At 58.6% G+C, this 18161-nt stretch overlaps 2 protein-coding genes across 8 annotated transcripts; one reads left to right on the top strand and one right to left on the bottom strand.

Moving 5' to 3' along the window:
- Positions 1–3420: 3420 nt before the first annotated feature.
- ERCC1 (ERCC excision repair 1, endonuclease non-catalytic subunit) lies at positions 3421–14961 on the top strand. 6 transcript variants are annotated; one of them, XM_073321338.2, is made up of 10 exons: positions 3598–3959; positions 5120–5227; positions 6260–6565; positions 7059–7162; positions 7507–7606; positions 7913–7989; positions 8739–8982; positions 10166–10237; positions 10716–10784; positions 10981–14961. In XM_073321338.2, the coding sequence occupies exons 2-10, from the start codon at positions 5147–5149 to the stop codon at positions 11032–11034; spliced, it is 1107 nt and encodes a 368-aa protein (XP_073177439.1). In that variant the 5' UTR covers positions 3598–3959; positions 5120–5146; the 3' UTR covers positions 11035–14961. The 6 variants fall into 6 exon arrangements, with proteins under 6 accessions (XP_073177444.1, XP_073177446.1, XP_073177439.1 ...); XM_073321342.2 differs by having other exon boundaries at positions 3612–3959; positions 8739–8838; XM_073321340.2 differs by lacking the exon at positions 3598–3959 and adding an exon at positions 3988–4072.
- A 289-nt stretch (positions 14962–15250) lies between these two features.
- POLR1G (RNA polymerase I subunit G) lies at positions 15251–17570 on the bottom strand. Of its 2 annotated transcripts, none has more exons than XM_073321346.2 (3): positions 17400–17570; positions 17049–17187; positions 15251–16388 (listed from the first exon to the last, which is right to left on the bottom strand). In XM_073321346.2, the coding sequence occupies exons 1-3, from the start codon at positions 17470–17472 to the stop codon at positions 15722–15724; spliced, it is 879 nt and encodes a 292-aa protein (XP_073177447.2). In that variant the 5' UTR covers positions 17473–17570; the 3' UTR covers positions 15251–15721. The 2 variants fall into 2 exon arrangements, with proteins under 2 accessions (XP_073177447.2, XP_073177448.2); XM_073321347.2 differs by lacking the exon at positions 17400–17570 and adding an exon at positions 17301–17393.
- Between the last annotated feature and the right edge of the window lie 591 nt (positions 17571–18161).

Raw genomic sequence — 18161 nt, 5'->3', positions numbered from 1 at the left:
GAGCCTCAGGGAACACCTAACAGGCAAGCGCTGACCCTGCTCTGCGGTGTGTGCGCGGGGGGCAAAGCCCGCTTGGCCTGGTGGCCAGTGTGAAGGCCAGGGTTGGCCAGGAGTCTCCCGGAATCTGCATTGATCTCCGGGTTACTACTGAAAGCAATCCAGGGGATTTTAATAGGATATTTTAAGAAAATGACATTACACCGTGGGGGAAAAACCTCCTGGAATAGCTTCAGTCAGAGTTGGCAACCCTACTGAAAGCTCCTCCTGAGGAGGCCCCAGAAGCAGCTCCTGCAGCCCCTGCTCTGCCTCCTCTCTGGCTGCAGCTTTTTCAGCTGTTGGTGCAGCAGGGATGGTTTTTTCCTGGCATGGAGGCGCTGGGCATATTCTGGGCAGCCCCAGCAGAACCACGCTACTCCCTGACGTGGGGCTTGGCCTCATCCCCTCCTCCTGCCTGGAAGGAGGCCAGGACCAATTGAAAGCAGGGACCAACCTTGAGCTGGGCATTGAGCCTGTGGGGTCACGACCCTTCCCCTGCACTCTCCCATATATGCAGTCAAACCAGAGCACAGCTGGGCTGGATCCTCCAGCATGGCCCAGGGTGCAGTTCTACTGCACTGGCTTCTCCAGCCATGGGCACTAACCCAGAACTGGGTCCTCCCAGCACCAGTCTTGGCCAGATGGCACAAATGAGAGAGTGGCACCAACTTGGCTTCCTAGGATTTTCAGGGCACCTGCCAGGCCCTTTGGCATGTGCACTACGCACCTTTCCTTTGACCAAGAGGAAGCTGCAAGGTCTATGCTCTCCCCACCTAGACCATGGCTTTGCCAAAGCCATTGCCAGAGGGGCTGGCCCTGGGAGTAAGGGGCATGGGGGAGAAGTGCCTCCTTCAGGCTGGCCGAAGTACCAGCCGTCCTTGGGGCTACTGAATGGGCAGCTAAACCCCCTCCTCCTGGCAGGCCCAGGGGCCCCTACAGCTTTCGGCACACAGGCTGTCTCAGGCATGGCGCTCTGCTGCCAGCTCCCAGGAATACAGCCCCTGCAGGCCTGGCCTTGTGACTGCCATAGCCAGGGCCCCCTCCCTGTAGGTTGGTACAGGGCGCTCACACTATATTTGGACCCTGTAGGTATGCAGTGGAGGGCCCCAGCCCACACTGAAGGGTGGCTAGATGAGGGACATGCTGGGGTCACCATGGAGGGTTGTCTTTATCTCTAGGTGAAGCTAGCCCAGCCCCCAGTGTGCAAGGTTCTATGGCGTTAGGGTGTTTGTCACTGACAGTCAACATGCATCTCTCCCACCAGGCTCTAGGGCAGGAGTGGGCAAGCTTTTTGGCCCAAAGGCCACATTGGGGTTGCAAAACTGTATGGAGGGCTGGGTAGGGAGGGCTGTGCCTCCCCAAACAGCCTGGCCCCTACCCCTTATCCAACCCCTCCCACTTTCCACCCCCTGACTGTCCCCCTCAGAACCCCCGACCCATCCAAACCCCCTGCTCCTTGTCCACTGACCGCCCCCTCCCGGGTCCCCCGCCCCCTATCCCCCACCCCCAGACAGGCCCCCAGGACTCCCACACCTAACCAACGCCCCTGCTCCCCGTCCCCTGACTGCCCCCCCCAAACCTCCACCCCATATCCCTGTCCCCTGACTGCCCCCCTGCCCCTTATCCAACCCCTGGCCCCAGCCCTCTTACCACACCATGTCTTACGCAGCCATGTCTCTCGGAGGAGGGGGTTTGGGAGAAGGGATCCTCCCCCCACACACTGACAGCAGCAGGAAGCAGAGCAGCCCGGCCCCAGCCCGCAGAGGGCGGTCCTTTCCCCAACCAGAGCAACACGGCTGGGGCTGGGGCAAGGGAGGCGTCGCTCCGCTTCCTGCTGCGGATGAATGTGGAGGGCGATCCTTTCCCTGCACTCGCTGGCGGCAGGAAGCGGAGCGCCATGGCTGGGATTTGGCAGAGTAGAGTGGGCTGGGTTGCTCCGCTTCCTGCCACTGCTGGTGAGTACAGGGTCGCTGGGGAAAGAGGTGGAATGCGGGTGGGCAAGACACAGGGCAGAGGGAGTTGTCCGGGGCCCCACACACCCCTAGGGACGGCCCTCCCCCTTGCAGTGGGCGCAGCCTACGGGGGGCGGCCGAGGGATAGGGCTTGTCGCCAGGGCTGGTGCTGGCGCGTATGCAGCATGCAGCTGCCTAGGGCACCATGAAATTTGGGGCAATTTGGTTCCCCAAATTTCATGGTGCCCTACACAGCTGCCTATGCCTAAGGACAGCCCTGTTTAAGTGGTTCCGAGTAATAGACAGAACAACGTAAGTTACCAAGCAAAAAAAAAACAAAACATGCAAGTCTAAGCCTAATACAGTAAGAAATTGGTTACAGATTAAATCTTACCCTCAGAGATGTTCCAATAAGCTTTTTACAGACTGGACTCCTTCCTAGTCTGGGTCCAGCAATCACTCACGCCCCCTGTAGTTACTGTCCTTTGTTCCAGTTTCTTTCAGGCATCTCTTTGGGGTGGAGAGGCCATCTCTTGAGCCAGCTGAAGACAAAATGGAGGGGTTTCCAGGGCCTTTTATAGTCTCACTCTTGTGGCCGGAAACCCCTTTGTTCTTCTGTGCAAAGTCAAAGCAACAAGATGGAGTTTGTAGCCACCTGGCAAATCACCTGTCCGTGAATGATTCAACTTTTTGCAGGCCGATGCAATTGTTTACATGTTAGTTTGAACATTCCCAGGAAAGCTCAGATGTGGATCGGCGTCTTCCAAAGTCCATTGTCAGTTCAGTGTTTCTTGATTTGGCACTTACTGAGAATAGTCCTTTCTCAAGAAGCTGACCAAATGCTTCGCTTAGGTTAGTTAGAATCAAACACATTGAGATACAAGTACATAGTCAATAACCATAACTTCAAATACAAAAATGATACATACAGGCAGCATAATCGTAACCAGCAAACTACCACCTTTCCATAGACACCCCCTTTGACCTCCTCTGTATAAGACCTGGTGCAACCATAGGACCCTGGTTGCAATAATGATCTGAACGGTCACAGTTCATGTCAATTATGTCACAGGAGGTTCCAAAGAGGATGGAGCTCGGCTGTTCTCAGCGGTGGCAGATGACAGAACAAGGAGCAATGGTCTCAAGTTGCAGTGGGGGAGGTTTAGGTTGGATATTAGGAAACACTATTTCACTAGGAGGGTGGTGAAGCACTGGAATGTGTTACCTAGGGAGATGGTGGAATCTCCTTCCTTAGAGGTTTTTAAGGTCAGGCTTGACAAAGCCCTGGCTGGGATGATTTAGTTGGGGTTGGTCCTGCTTCGGGCAGGGGGTTGGACTGGGTGACCTCCTGAGGACTCTCCCAGACCTAATCTTCTATGAAATGAATTATTTTAATAATTTTAATGTGTAACAGTGTTACCTGCAGCAAAACTAGAACCTCGCAAGCCAAAAGGGGTGGGGGAGTGGGACCTGCCAAGCAGCATCTCGCCCCCTCCCCCGGCCCTGCAAGGAGCTCAGGGGCCTTCTGCGCACTAATCCCACCAGTAATCTGGAGCCCCAGCCTCCCGCACACCATAGAGTCCGGAGGACCCGACGCTAGTCGGGCCCCAATGAGCCCATCTCGACGCCTCCTCCAGCTTCTCGCTACCACAGAGCCCGAGCAGTCCCGGGCTCCACACCATAGAGTCCGGAGGACCCGAGGCTAGACAGGCCCCAGTGAGCTCATCTCGCTTCTCGCTACCACAGAGTCCCGGCGGCCCCGCAGGTAGAGCGGCCAGCGGGGGAAGCCGCTCCCTCTGGTCGCCTCACCCATAGAGTCTGGAGGCGCGGCGGAGCTGGTGTCCTCCCCGCGGGCCATCGCTGGACATCACAGAGATCCGCGGGGCTGCGGCCAACCCCCAGCTCGCGCTCGACGGGGGAACGGAACCGTTCCGCTCCTTCCTTCATTGGGGGACGCGTCACGTGGTGCTGGTGAGGCCGAAGGCTAATGCGCATGCGCGGGGACCCCGAGACGAGTGTTGTTTTGAGTCGTGGCGCCACAGCCAATCACAGGGCGGAGGGGGCGGGGCGGAGCGGTCCTGCTTGTGAGTCCCCCGCCCTGCTGAAAAGCATCACGTGATTGGGCGGCCGCGGGGGCGGCGCGAGGCCTGACCCTGGCGGGAAGGGGGGCGGGGCGCCAGGCTCTGACCCCAACCGCGACCCCTGACCCCGACATTTATCCTGACCCCTATCACGACCCCCAGCCCCTACCCCTGGTGGGGGGGCAGTGACCCTGAGCCAGCCCCGAACCCTGACCCTCTCCAGGCACCTTCCCCCAAACCTGACCCTGGCCCTGGCCCTGGCGGAGGCCTCAAGCCCCGACCCTCAACCCATGACCCAGGCCTGACTAGAGTTGCCAGTTTTGATTGGCCGTATTCCTGGAGATTTCACCGCACGATATAATCTTTAACGATTCATCTTTAATTCCTGGAGGTTGGCAGCCCTAGTCCTGACCCTGGCACTTACCCTGGCCCCCTTACTCTGGCAGGGGGCATCAAGCCCTGACCTGGGCAGGGGGCACTGGGCCCTGACTCGTGGGCTGCAGTGGGGGAGCCAGCACTAGCCCTACTGCTGGGAGCCCTGAACTGTGTAAGGCGCCCCAGAGCCCCCTGGGAAATAGGGCCTCTCCTGCCATGCTGACCTTCCACCCCTCCCATCCCCATCTAGCCATAAAGACAGTCTCCTGAACTTGTCCATGACCTTGGGGGGTCACAAACACCAGGCTGGGAGAGTCGGTGTCATCCAGTATTTCCCCTGACAGATAAGTCTGTACAAGCGAGTGGCTCCTGGCACCAACCAAACATCAGTGTAGGACAAACCCCCCGTCCCCTGGCCACCTGTTACTGACTTATGCCCAGGAGACACTATCCCAATGTTTTCCCCTGGGGCACCTCAACTGTAACCTCAAGGAATGGGCCACATTGAGCGGGCTAGCAAGATAAATGCTGTGCTGTGCTGAGCTCAAGCCCTGCTGCCTTGAGCCCCTGCCCTTGAGAGCTCTTTGGTGCGTAACCACAGGACTATGAACTCTTCATAACCAGGCCGCTGAGTGAGGCTGGTCCCTGCTGATATCTGCTCTGGACTCTCCCCAGGAATCGCTGCAGGCTGGGTTCTGAAGGATGGAGCCCATGGAAGCAGCCCAGGCCCCTGAGGGAAGGAAGAGATTCACCGTGCAGTCACAGGACCCTGAACATACCATGGTAGGAAAGGAGGCAGGGGTGGCTCTTGGAGAGGACCTGCTAGGTAGCTCGTTGTGTCCAGGGACGCTGAGATTCACACACAGAGCACTGAGTTGGCTCTGCCTCTCCCCAGGAACCCCGAGGCACACCCTGCTTGTCATCAGATGTTCCGTTGTGTGCGTGTTTTTTTCACATGCTGGCCAAACAGCCCTCACAGCAGGCTCCAATTGAACTGCCCAATGAGACCACAAGACTTGGTTTAGTAGTGAAGGCGCCCAGCCAGGTTTGTTGCCAACAAAGCACGGTGCTAATGCCCCGGCTCAATGGTTACAAGTACACTAACACATGTATGCCTGTGACAATGGACTAGCTCAGTTAGGGGCAGGACTTCCCACTGCCCCCTAGGCCAGACGAAGGGTTAAAGTGAGGTATTCCAACATTTATAAATGAAAACAAACAATTTGGGATAAACAACTTACATATCACCTTAGGGGTTTCATGACATGTTTGTTACCTCCCCTTATACTTTCCTCTTGATGTTTCCGACAAAACATTTCTGTTCACCACCTGTCTTTGTACTTTTACTTGTGATGTTTCAGACAAAATATCCCTATTTATTACTTTTGTCAAACCATTTTATCAAGTGCTAGGTTGGGGTGTTCTTGTGCTGGCCTGCTGGAACGTGTTTACATAGCCGGTGTCTTTTAGCAATGCTAGCTGCGTTCGTGTGCCGGGCACTGACTTGCAGGCAAGCATCTGCATTTGCAGGGCCTGGCTGTTGCTCATAGCATAACTTTTGCTAACTTTGGTTCAGGCTTCAGGCCTTGCACCAGGCTCATGTGTCAGGCTCCCTCTTTCTGCTACGCTGCTCATTCTGGGTGCCCTAGCACAGAGCTGGCTCAGTGCTTTCCCCAAGAAACTCCCTGCTTCCTCAGGGAATCCCTGGCACACTTGGGGTCACTCCAACTCATAGCCAGCTCCCCTTGAGAGGTCCCTGCCCACGCACAGCTGGCTCTGTCTCCCTCTCACCCAGGGTTTGTTGCTTCCCGCCAGGTGAGACCCATCTTCAAATCTTCTTGCTCTGCAGCAGAGCCCAGGGCCCCTGCCCTGCCTGGGGCCACCTCCTATGCCGAATACGTCGTCACACAGGTCTCTGTGTCCTCGGCCTCCATGCCAGTCTCCCCGCCTGCCAGGGTGACAGCTGCATCATTGGGGTCCAGAGCAGGAGCTGCCTCAGGAGTGCTCCCTCCAGGCAGTGAGGCCAGCACTGTACCCCCTGCTGCCAGTGGGGACTCAGACCCCAGCCCCATGCTGAAACCGGGGGCCAAGAGCAACTGCATCATCGTCAGCGCTCGCCAGGTGAGAGTGGGCGTGAGGTGGCTGCCTGAGGGGCACATCTGCTCACTCTCTTTTGGCATCAGAGGGGGCAGTCTCTCTCTGCAGGAGAGGTCTGTGGAGTGAGGGTCTCCCCAGGCCCTGGCTCTTGTGCTGCATGGTTCAGTACCCCCCATCCCCATTGGGGGCTTGCCCACTCTGGGTCTCTCTCTGGTGCCCCCCATCAAGGGCTTGCCTGCCCTGCCCTATCCTTTCCCGGGTGCCCCTGTCAAGGGTTTGCCCAACCCCACCTCCCCTGGCCTCTCCGCAGCTCCTCCATTGAGGGCTTGCCCATCCTGCCTTTCCCCAGGTCTTCTGTCAGGGACTCACCCACCCCCTCTCTCCCAACCGCTCACATTGAGGGCTTGCCCCCCCCCCATCGGGGGCTCCCAAGTCTCTCCTCCCAGTCTCTTAACAGTGCCCCGTCACAGCTGGTACCCCATTTCTGATGCTGTGAGGACTCCCCCTCTCTTCACAGCGGGGGAACCCCATCCTGAAATTTGTGCGCAACGTTCCCTGGGAGTTTGGCGAGATCATCCCTGACTATGTGCTGGGCCAGAGCACATGTGCCCTCTTCCTGAGGTGGGTGGGTGAGCCAATACCAGGGAGAGCTGGGCTTTCTGGGGGTGGAGTTGGGGGGCAGGCCGATGGCTGGGAGAGCCGGTTGGGGGGCAGGCTGATGGCTGGGAAAGCCGGGCTCTGGGTCGGGGTTGGTGGGGAAGGTTGATGGCTGGAAGAGCTGGGCACTTAGGGTGATTGGGTGGGTCAGGATGATGGCTGGGAGAGCTGGGCTCTTGTGAGGGGGAGTTGGGGAGCAGGCCGATGGTTGGGAGAGCTGGGGTTGCAGGGCAGGCAAGGAGGGTTGCCAGTGGGGTGGGCAGGAGAGGGGTTGCCCATGGCTCCGCTGCTCTCTGCTCCCCTCACAGCCTGCGGTACCACAACCTGAACCCCAAATACATCCATGAGCGGCTGCAGCTCCTGGGGAAGGCGTACGCGGTGCAGGTGCTGCTCGTGCAGGTCGATGTGGTAAGGAGCCCCAGTGCCTCGGTCCCCTCCTAGCCTGAACCAGACCCTCTCCTGCAACAGTGCCTTCTCCCTCCCTGCTGCAGGGCTGGGGGAGGGGGCCTGGAACCAGCACCCTCCCCTCCAGCCACCTCCCCAGTTTCCCATCCTACTGCATAGTGATCCACCTGCTTCTCCAGCCTCCATGGCCTCACCCAGCCACTCCCATTGCTCCTCCCCAGCTCAATTCCCCCTTCATCCCTGGTCATACACCCCCTGCCTCCTCCACTGCCTCTCGTCTCAGAGGGGAATTGCTTTCCTTTGCTGTAGAAGGACCCACACCAGTCACTGAAGGAACTGGCCAAGCTGTGCATCCTGGCCGACTGCACCCTCATCCTGGCCTGGAGGTGAGAGCTGGAGGCTGGGCCCATCACATCGAGGGTGACACCCAGACCCAGGGAGTGGGGAGTCAGAGGCCGGGCCAGATGGGCTTCATGCCAGGTGGGATGCACTGGGAGTGCCTTGCCAACGGGCAAGATGTGTGGGGGAACTGGAGGCTGGGTCAGGTCAGCCTGGGTGTGTCCTGCCAAGGGCCGTGAGACCCAGGCCCCTGCTCCCATCTCTGCTGGAATGTGATGGAGCTGGTGGGTAACCTGGGGATTTGGCTGCCATTGTGACTGGACTCCTGGGTTCCATTCCCAACACTGTGACCGTGAGCAGGTCCCTTCCCCACTGAGGGGCGGATCAAGCCCAGCTGGCCGGAGGTGGCAAGTCCTCTCAGGGCAGCATGTTTCATTTTTCAAGCACTGCCCAAAGGCTCCCCATCGTCCTCAGTGTGTGCCTAGGCCTGTGTGCTGAAAGCTCCGCTCCACTGCCCCCCGTGGGCCTTGGGGAGCACCCAGGGACCCTCTGAGGCCGATGACAGGAGCAGGGCTGGGGCCTAAGCACGGAGCTGAACATTGGCCCTAGCAGCTGCTCAGCCAGCCTGGCAGCTGGACCCTGCCTGTGCCTGGCTTTGAACGCCACTCCCTGCCAGCTGGGGCACCTTCCAGTGGGGCTCAGCATTGTGGCGTTAACCCTTCCTGGTGTGCACTGTGCCTGTTCAATCCAGTCTCATGATTCCTGAGCTAATTCTTGGGTCTCCGGTTCCCCTCAGCCCCGAAGAGGCTGGTCGCTATCTGGAAACGTACAAAGCCTACGAGCAGAAACCAGCTGACCTGCTCAAGGAGAAGGTGGATCAGGACTTCCTGTCCATAGTAAGGCTACCCCGCTGTGCACTTCCCTGCAGCAGTGCCAGGCCAGGGACCCCTGTGCTGAGCTTCCCCACAGCAGTGCCCTGCCAGGGACCCCTATGCCATGAGTTCCCCACAGCAGTCTCATGGCAGCATCTAAACAATGTGGTGAGCTTCCGCACAGCAGTGTCCTCACTAGGTCTCCTGTAGCAGAAGTGTCTCTCAGCAACATGCAGTGGGAAGGGGAGAGGGGAATTAAGTTTATGACTGGTGTGAGTGCACTTTCCCCGGCCAAGGAGGGGCGCTGTCACCTGCATGGTTCGATGTCTAGTTGGCCGCCGGTATCAAGTGGAGTGCCCCAGGGGTCAGTCCTGGGGCTGGTTTTGTTCAACATTTTCATTAATGATCTCGATGATGGGATTAATTGCACCCTCAGCAAGTTTGTGGGTGACACTAAGCTGGGGGGAGAGGTAGACAGGCTGGAGGGTAGGGATAGGGTCCAGAGTGGCCTAGACAAATTAGAGGATTGGGCCAAAAGAAATCTGATGAGGTTCAACAAGGACAAGCGCAGAGTCCTGCACTTAGGACGGAAGAATCCCAGGCACGGCTACAGGCTGGGAACCAACGGGCTAAGCAGCAGTTCTACAGAAAAGGAGCTGGGGATTACAGGGGATGAGAAGCTGGATATGAGTCAGCAGTGTGCCCTTGTTGCCAAGAAGGCTAACAGCATATTGGCCTGCATTAGTAGGAGTATTTCCAGCAGATCAAGGGAAATGATTATTCCCTTCTATTAGGCACTGGTGAGGCGACATCTGGAGTATTGCATCCAGTTTTGGTCCCTGCACTACAGAAATGATGTGGAGAAATTGGAGAAAATCCAGCAGAGGGCAATTAAAATGATTAGGGGGCTGGGACACATGACTTACGAGGAGAGGCTGAGGGAACTGGGCTTATTAAGTCTACAGAAGAGAAAAGTGAGGGGGGATTTGATAGCAGCCTTCAACTACCTGAAGGGGGGCTCCGAAGAGGATGGAGCTCGGCTGTTTTCAGCGGTGGCAGATGACGTAACAAGGAGCAATGGTCTCAAGTTGCAGTGGGGGAGGTCTAGGTTGGATATTAGGAAAAGCTATTTCACTAGGAGGGTGGTGAAGCACTGGAATGGGTTACCTAGGGAGGTGGTGGAATCTCCATCCTTAGAGGTTTTTAAGGCCCGGCTTGGCAAAGCCCTGGGTGGGATGATTTAGTTGGTGTTGGTCCTGCTTCGAGCAGGGGGTTGGACTAGATGACCTCCTGAGGTCTCTTCCAACCCTAATCTTCTATGATTCTATGCAGCAGCTGTTTCTCTTTCCAGGTGACAGATTGTCTGACCAGCGTGAAGTCAGTTAACAAGACGGACACACTGAGCCTTCTCTCAACATTTGGGGTGAGCCATCTGCTGCCCATCAGGGTGCAAACTGGGCCTTGCCACTGCTAGCTCTGAGCAGGGCAGGCTGCCTTTTGGGACTACTTAGGCCCATTGCTCTCTTTGTATCAGTTCATGCAGGACAGGTCCCCAGCTGGGTCTCTGGGCTTTCCCTGCAGTGCATGAGCACTGTCTATCAGGGCAGCATGCTGCCCCCAGAGAGGCATGCGAGTTGCAGGAAAGAATAGGATGGCAAACCAGCCTGGCCCAAGCTGCTGAACCCCCACCCCCTAGAGCTCCCAGCCTGCAGGAGCCCCCCTGGGAGGAGACATGTCATCAGCCCACACACCATATTGCAGTGCGGCAGCAGGACTGGGTCACTACTTCCCAATGAGCGTGAGGGGCAGAGTGCTGGGGCCGAATGGAAGGACCCGGCAGGTCACGCCTTGTGGCCTAGGCTTTCTGGGGTCACCTCTGACTATGAACGTTGTTGTTTCAGTCTCTGGCGAACATTGCACAAGCATCCAAGGAGGATCTCTCCCTCTGCCCAGGCATCGGGCCCCAGAAGGTGAGTAGGAGCAGGATGGAGAACTTCTCTCTGATGCACCAGCTAGGTGCTCATCTCCCCCTTGCCTTTACCTGTGCACCAAAGGGGCTGCATGGAACCAGCTGGGTGCATTCCTGGGTGAAAGCCCCAGCAGAGGATGCTGGCCCCAGAGCTCCAGCCTTCACCGGCTCAGGGCTTTCCTCCGATTTCCTTACAGGCCAAGAGGCTCTTTGACACCCTCCACGAGCCCTTTCTGAAGATCCCCAAATGAGCGGAGCCACTCCCCTACAGCACTGCCACCAGCACAGACAAGCAGGAATGAACAACCCCCCTTGCCCAGCAGGCCATGCGTCCCTGCCAGCATGCTGTATGCTGTCTGCCAGGAAGCTAGGGCCCCGGGGGACACTTAGCAGCACCAGGAACCAAAGCCCAGCTGTTGCTGCGAGTCTGGACTTTGACAATAAAGCCACAGTTGGGCCTGGCCACCGAACAGCATCTCATGCGGGTTTGGCTCATGGAGTCGTCCTGCCCAAGCTGTGTCTGCCTGCAGGGAGTGGGGGGCTCATCAAACCTCACTGCCAGGGGCCAGATGATGGGTAAAGCAGAAACTTGGATACAGCCCCACCTGGTAGCTGGACAGGAGTTTTTGGCATCTAGGCTCCCCACGTCCTCCCGGGGAGGGGTGCTGGCTGGCTCAGGAATCTCAGCCTGGGGAAGTGTGAGGGAGCTGTTCCAATCCCCTCCACCCACTGCACTGACAGCATGCGTTGTAGCCTGCAGCCTCAAGGGCATGCACTGCAGGTGCAGGAATCCATGCCAACCTGGCACTCCCTGCACATATGTAGAGGAGTCCCCTGCTGGGGACCCTCCCAGCCCCTTCCCTTGCCCCTCTGCCACATGGAAGGAGCAGCCAATAGCTTCTAGTGCAGCCAGGGGAGATTTGCTAGAGCAAGGACTCCAGGTCTCTGGGGTTAGAGCACTGCCTTGATGCCAGGAGCTGGAGTGGGGGTGGGGAAAGCTGCTCACCTTTGTGTGTGTTACAGCCCCAGCAGGGAGCGGTCAGATCCGTAGAGTAAGTGCTATGGCCTCAGCTTTGAAACAGCCTGCAGGAAGAAGCCTTATAGGGGTCTGACTCTTCCTCCAGGGCTAGCCCTGTGGCTTCACCATCTCCTTAGACTGGACCTCTGGGCCTTCAGCGCCCCTGCTTCACCCCATGAGCTCCCTTCAGCATGTCCCACTGAGGCAGACCCCTGAAGGAGACTTGCAGATTTTCCAAGGATCAATACACCTCTGCAAGCCACTCACAGCGCTTTCAAACCAGGAGGGGTTAGTAGCCATGTGGAACACGGCATAGGAAGTCCTTAGGTTAGCAGAGAAGTGTAGGTTAAAGCAGTGGTTTTCAAACTGTGGGACTGGGTTGCGGCTCTGGTCAGCACCGCCAACGGGGCCATTAGAAGTCCCCTCGGTGGTGCTGCCCAGATGAGGCAGACTAGTCCCTGCCTGTTCTGACCCCGCGCTGCGCCCCGGAAGCAACCAGCCGCTGGTCTGGCTTCTAGGCGGGGAGGGCCACAGGGCTCCACATGCTGCCCGAGCACCGGCTCTGCGCTCCCATTGGCCAATTTCCGGGCAACGGGAGCTGGGGGGGGGGGAGGGAGGGGGTGCCTGCACCTCCGCCTAGGAGCTGGACCTGCTGCTGGCCACTTCCGGGGGGCAGTGCAGTCTGCAGGGCCAGGAGAGGCAGGAAGACTGCCTTAGCACCCCCACTGTACTGCTGACGGGGAGCCGCCCGAGGTAAGCCCGCCCCCCCAAACCCAGAGCCCCTTCCTGCACCCCAAACTCCTCATCCCCAGCCCCACCCCAAAGCCCTCACCCCAACCCTCTGCTCCAGCCCTGAGCCCCTCCCAAACCCCTCATCCCCAGCTCTGTTGGGTTATGGGCATCAACAATTTTCTTCAACTGGGTTGCCAGAAAAAAAGTTTGAAAACCGCTGGGTTGAAGCATAGTCCATGGGGGGGTAACCAGAGCCCCGCCAAGCTGTAGTGAATCCCCTTGTTCAAGCTCTGTCGTCCCGCACGCCCCATCAGACTCTAGGTGTGCCCCTAAGAGCTTCCCACAGGCTCCACTTAGCCCCCCCCTCGCTGAGCTGGGGAGTCTGTTTCTCTCTGGGTCCTTGGTTGCTAGGTGTCAGTGTCCAGGCCCCTGGATCTGCTATTGTCTGCTCAGATACTCCACCAGTAGGGTCTATGTGGGCCTCAATCACCCTAACAACTGGTTACTATTCACCCCTGTGGCTTACCCTGCCCTGGGAGCAAACAGTCCCTTTCCACCCATGGGGGAAACTGAAGCACAAGCAGGCCCTCTAAAACTGTTACCAAAAATCCCCATTTTGTCTCAGGAGTCACTAACTCCAACCATGGCCACTGCCAGACATCACAGTCCCCCACGCCCCAGGGAGCTGTTCAAGCTGCCAGACCTGAGAGAAGGGCAGCAGCTGGGGCAAGTCACAGGCATCGTGGGAGCAGCGTAAGGCTCCAGGGACAGCCCCAGAACCAGGGCTGAAACAAGTGGATGGTTGCGGGAGGGGACCTCTCAATTCCAGCACACGGTACACTATAACAGCATCCCAGGTTTAACTCACAAAGTTACACCGATGGAGCGGTAGGGTTTAAATGAGGCAAGTTAAATAAAATACCTCCTGTTAGCTTGGGAGAGTGGCATCTGGGAGTGCCACTGATTCAATGGTGGCTGCGGTTTGGGGGTCCCTGAGGTTTAGGGGTGCAGTCATTCAGTGGGGGCAGCATCTCTGAGGTTTGGGGCTGCAATGACTCAGTGGGGCTTGGGGGTCTCTGAGGTTTGGGGTGCAGTGATTTAGCAGGATTCTGAGGGGGCACAGTGAGTCCCTGGGGCTCATGCCAAGGGTGTTGCCCTTGCCCTGCCAACCCCACTCCTTCCCTGCCAACTGTCTCTGAGCCTGCCACTAAAGGTGGCTGTGCCCCTGACAGCCCCTCTCCAGTACTGGGGCCCCACCAGGGCACCCACCAAAATGGCTGCATCTGCCACTCCCATGGCTCTGCTTGGCTCCTCTCCCCCAGGGACACAGGCCCTGCCCGCTCCCCTGCATGCGTACACACATGGAGCCCGGTCAACGAGGTGATGGCTGTGCCCACATGGGAGTGCGCAGAGCCTGGGGAGCTGCTGGGAGAAGCAGCTCTGCACCCCACACCTCCAGCTTCTGCAGTCTGTTCCCAACCCCCCCCACCCCCAAAGTACTGCCCAGAACCTGCCCTGCCACCTGGCCTGATACTCCTCCCCCCACAACTGGGGTGACTGGCCTGGTCACACTCAGCCCCAGCACCCTGGCCCAGCTTCCCAGCAGGCACATGGGCCCTGGGAGCCACACCAGGGCAGGACCTTCAAGGTAGAGGCCCACTGGCACCCAGCTCCCCTGCTAATACCCTTCTCCCTGTGGCCAGGGCACTAAGTGAGAGGCCTAGCAGGGGATGGGGAAGCTCCTCAGCACACAGGGCATTGATGCTCCCCCTGGGGGGGGCGTGGGGGGAGGGGCTCACTGAGCCAGGCCCCTGCCCCCCAGCAGCAGAAAGGAACACACCAGGCACTGCCGCCCACTCCCTGGCTCTGGCACACCGCAGAACTCCCCTCCCCTAGCAAACAGGCTTCAGCCTCAGCCAGCCTCCATCTCCCATCCGGTCCCCTCCACCTTCCCTGACAAGCAGGCAGGAGGCACTGAGGGAGGCCCATGCCCAGCTGTGCCATGCTGCCTGGGAGCTCAGTAAGGCACTGCCCCTGGCAGCTGGATAAATGGGGACATGAGCTGGGTTGAAGGGTTCATGTTTAGTTATTCCACCTGAAAACAGTCAGGGCACACCCTGACTGTTTTGTAGAAGCAATGCACACATTGCTCTATTCAAGGACAAGGACTAGATATGAACCATGAGAAGTTGATTAAAAGACAGTAACCGTGGGAAGCTTCTTCGCCTGAGCTCAAGGCCTGAGAACCAGGATTGTAGTAGATAAAAGTTGGTAATCAAGTATATTAATCAACGTCATACATTCCTTTGTGTGTCTTTTTGCGGTAGAAGTATGTAATGCATAGGGGGGAGAAATATAATAAAAGGGGAAGGTGGAAAGCTGGGGGCAGCAGCCCATTTCAGCTGACCAGCCTGCTTGCTTGCATAAAGCTGTGTTCTGTCTCATCATTAAACCGCCACACTGGGTGACTCCCCCTGACCCCCAAGCCCTAGCCCCAGGGCTGCTGGGAACCTCCCAGCTCCTGCAGCAGGAACCCTGGGCAAAGCCAGTACAAGGCACCAGACTCAACCCGATTTCCAGTGTGGTGGTGGTGCAGCACAAGAACTGGAATGGTTGGGGAGGTGGGGGTGCCTGGCCTCATGGGGAGCTAGCTGCCCTCTCCCCTCCCCGCCAGGGAACAGTCACTGGTGGTGAGGGGCACCCTACAGCCACGGCGCTGAAAGGAGACAGAACAAGTCCCCATGCGTACTTGCATTTATAACTGAAGGCAGAGACACAACACAACTCCCTGTGGCCCCTCCCAGCCTTGGGCAGGATCCTGCAGCCACCCAGGCGGCAGCCAGCAGGGTTCAGCCAGTAGCCGCCACAAACACCAGGCGCACCCAGATCAGCCTAGCCACAGTCGCCAGCTGGGTCCCAGAACGTGTCCTGCTCCGCCTGGAGCCACCAAGGCCTCCCCCTTATTCCTGTGGCAGCAGGCACTGCACGGGCACCGCTGGGTGGCCCTGGAGGAGCAGGGGGCCCAATGCACCCAATGCCTATGGAGGGATGCTGGGACTTTGGAGGGTAGTCTGGGACACCCCATATGAAGCTGGCATTCCCCATCTCTGTAGCAGGTCAGAGCAGTGATGGGCCGTCCTCACCACACGTCTTGAGTCAAACCCCCTGGCCCCAGGCTTCAGCCACATTCACTCCTGGGAACACGGAGGCTCCTGCTTTATGAAGCTGGGGTCCAGCAGCTCGGCCTTGCCTGGCCAGACTGCCCCCTCCAGAGCCTCGTATTTGTGCTTCTTTTTCTTCTTCTTGTGCTTGGGGCTCAGATGCCCCAGAGTGGGCCCCTCTGCCCCCCTCAAGCCATCATCCTCCCCTCCGGGGGGTTTAGGGCCAGGATCACTACTCCCCCAGCCCCAGGGCTCCTCGGGAGGCTCCTGCTTTATCGACACCAGCAGCTCCACAGGCTCCTCTTTCACTCTCTTTTTCTTCTTCTTCTTCCTGGCAGACCCCAGCACATCTGTCACTGGCGTGGATGTGGTGGCCTCTGGGCATCGTTGCTTTGGGCTGCCCCCAAAGGGCAGGAAACGCTGCCGGAGGCCTTCTGGGACCTGGAGGGGAGGCCTGGCTGCGACGGCCTGGCCAGGGCTCCTGCTGCTGGGATCCCCAAATCTCTCGCAGATGCGCATGCAGCCGTGGAAGGAGGCTGCGCAGGAGAGCTGGCCAGAATGGGTGGAGGACACTAGCAGGGAGGGACTGCCCAGCTCCCCCAAGGTACTGTGGATGTCAAAGACCCGCTGCGTCCTATCAAACTTTGTCTTCAGCGTCTGGAACCCGACCAGGGGCACAGCGCAGCCATCCAGGCTGAGGAGGAAGCAGGAGAACCTCAGGTGAGCCTTGGGCTGGAACAGCACGGTAACCAGGGGGCATGAGCTTCGAGGCAGCCTCACCCACAGGCCAGGCCCCTGGCTCCATACCCCCACAGCAGACTAGGGCTCAGAACTGGCTGCTCTGTGAGTCCCAGGCTTTGCACAAGCCTCTGAAGGACCAAAGCCAGTACAGAGCTTGGGGGTAGAGCAGCGATCTCCCCACCTCACCTCGCCAGTGTCCTGCGGGCCCTTCTAGGCTTCGCTCCCTACCCAAGGGAGAAAGCACTGGACAGGAAGGTAACAGGCCCCCACCAAGGGACTTAGCATGCTGGATAGATTACAAGGAAAGCCACAGCACCCCACCCAGCCCCGCACAGGGGGGCAGGAACATCATCCTCACCATACCGAGGGGAAGAGTCTGGCCCAAGTTCACCCAGTGAATGACCACTAGACCCCACTTCCCTCCCAGAGCTAGGGAGGGAACAAGGGTTGCCAACCCTCCAGGATTGGCCTGGGAGTCGCCAGGAATTAAAGATTATGTCATGTGATGTGGTGAAACCGCCAGGAATACATCAAACCAAAACTGGCAACCCTAGAGAGAACCCAGGCGTCCTGGCCCCCAGCCCCCCTCCGGCAGGGCCGGCCTGCCCCTCACCTGTCCGGGCTGAAATCAGCCGGCGCTCGGATCAGCCACAGCTCCTTGGAGGGGCCCCGCAGCTCCTCGGGGGCGAAGGGCGTCCCGGGGGCGAAGGGGCTCGGGGAGAAATCCGGGGGGCACTGGAACCGCGGCAGCTCTGCCAGGAGGACACGGTAAAGGGCGGGTTAGAGGGGCCCGGGGGGGAGGCTGCACAGAGAGGGAGCCCGGGACACCCCCCGACCCGGCCCGGCCCAGCCCGGCCCCACTCACCCCCCAGCGCCACCCGCTCCATGCTGCAGGCGCCGAGCGAGCGGAAGAATCCACGTGGGGCCACCGCTTCGTGGCCCCGCCCCGGCCGGGCCGACTCACTGGCCTGGCAGGGGGGAGCGCGATCTCCGGCTCTGCGCCTGCTGGGGCTTGGTACGGTCCCGGCCTGGACCATCCTTCTGGGCGGGGTGTCCGTCCGACCCCTGCCGTGTCCTCTTGGTTCGGCCCTCGACAAAGTCTCCTGCCTCCCCAGCGGCGCGCGCGGAAGGGACAGAGCCGCCCTTGCCCCCAGCGGCAGTCCGCTGTGTGTGCAGCCCGGGAGTTCGCCCTCGCCCCTGTGGCCCCAGCCTGGTGCTGGGAGCTGATTAGCCATATCCCTCCCCGCGTCCTTTTCTTCCTGGCTGGACTGAGTTCCTCCCTAAGCATGGCCTGCAGGCTTTGTTCCTAGGCTATGAAAACTCACCTTGCTTGTGCCCAACGAGCAATGCAGCTGGCTCTGGGGCAGAGCCCTGGCCTCTTCCTCATTTCCCACCCCACGTCTTACCTCCGCAGTGAACATCTTGTGTTTGCTTCCAGGGCACTGATACAAATGTTCAAAAGCCAACTGAGCAGGACCCCAATAGACACACAGCTGCTCAGGGAGGATGCCTTGTTTACAGTTAGGTATGGAGACCTATCCATCAGCCAGCTTTTAATCCATTTAATGTGGGCCATGTTCATGGTTTATCATTCTAGTTTTTTAGTCTAAATGTTGTGCAGCACCAGGTCAAACGCCTTACAGAAGAGTGGAGATATTATGTCAACACTCTTACCTTTATCAACCAAACTTGTAGTCTCATCAAAAAAAGATGTCAGGTTAGTATG

The sequence above is a fragment of the Lepidochelys kempii genome, chromosome 23 (genome assembly GCF_965140285.1).
Source record: "Lepidochelys kempii isolate rLepKem1 chromosome 23, rLepKem1.hap1, whole genome shotgun sequence".
In the NCBI taxonomy this organism is placed as follows: Eukaryota; Metazoa; Chordata; order Testudines; family Cheloniidae; genus Lepidochelys; species Lepidochelys kempii.
Note: the sequence above shows the minus strand (reverse complement) of the source record. Positions and strands in the feature narration are given on the sequence as shown.

Bases quoted from the DNA above. Each gene is read 5' to 3' on its own strand.
- ERCC1 (XM_073321338.2), top strand. From the start codon at position 5,147: ATGGAGCCCATGGAAGCAGCCCAGGCCCCTGAGGGAAGGAAGAGATTC. The intron at 7,163-7,506 runs GTGGGTGGGTGA...CTCCCCTCACAG, and splicing joins ACATGTGCCCTCTTCCTGAG to CCTGCGGTACCACAACCTGA. The intron at 7,990-8,738 runs GTGAGAGCTGGA...GGTTCCCCTCAG, and splicing joins ACCCTCATCCTGGCCTGGAG to CCCCGAAGAGGCTGGTCGCT.
- POLR1G (XM_073321346.2), bottom strand. From the start codon at position 17,472: ATGGTCCAGGCCGGGACCGTACCAAGCCCCAGCAGGCGCAGAGCCGGA. The intron at 17,188-17,399 runs GTGAGTCGGCCC...TCCTCCTGGCAG, and splicing joins CGCTCCCCCCTGCCAGGCCA to AGCTGCCGCGGTTCCAGTGC. The intron at 16,389-17,048 runs GTGAGGGGCAGG...CTTCCTCCTCAG, and splicing joins GCTGATTTCAGCCCGGACAG to CCTGGATGGCTGCGCTGTGC.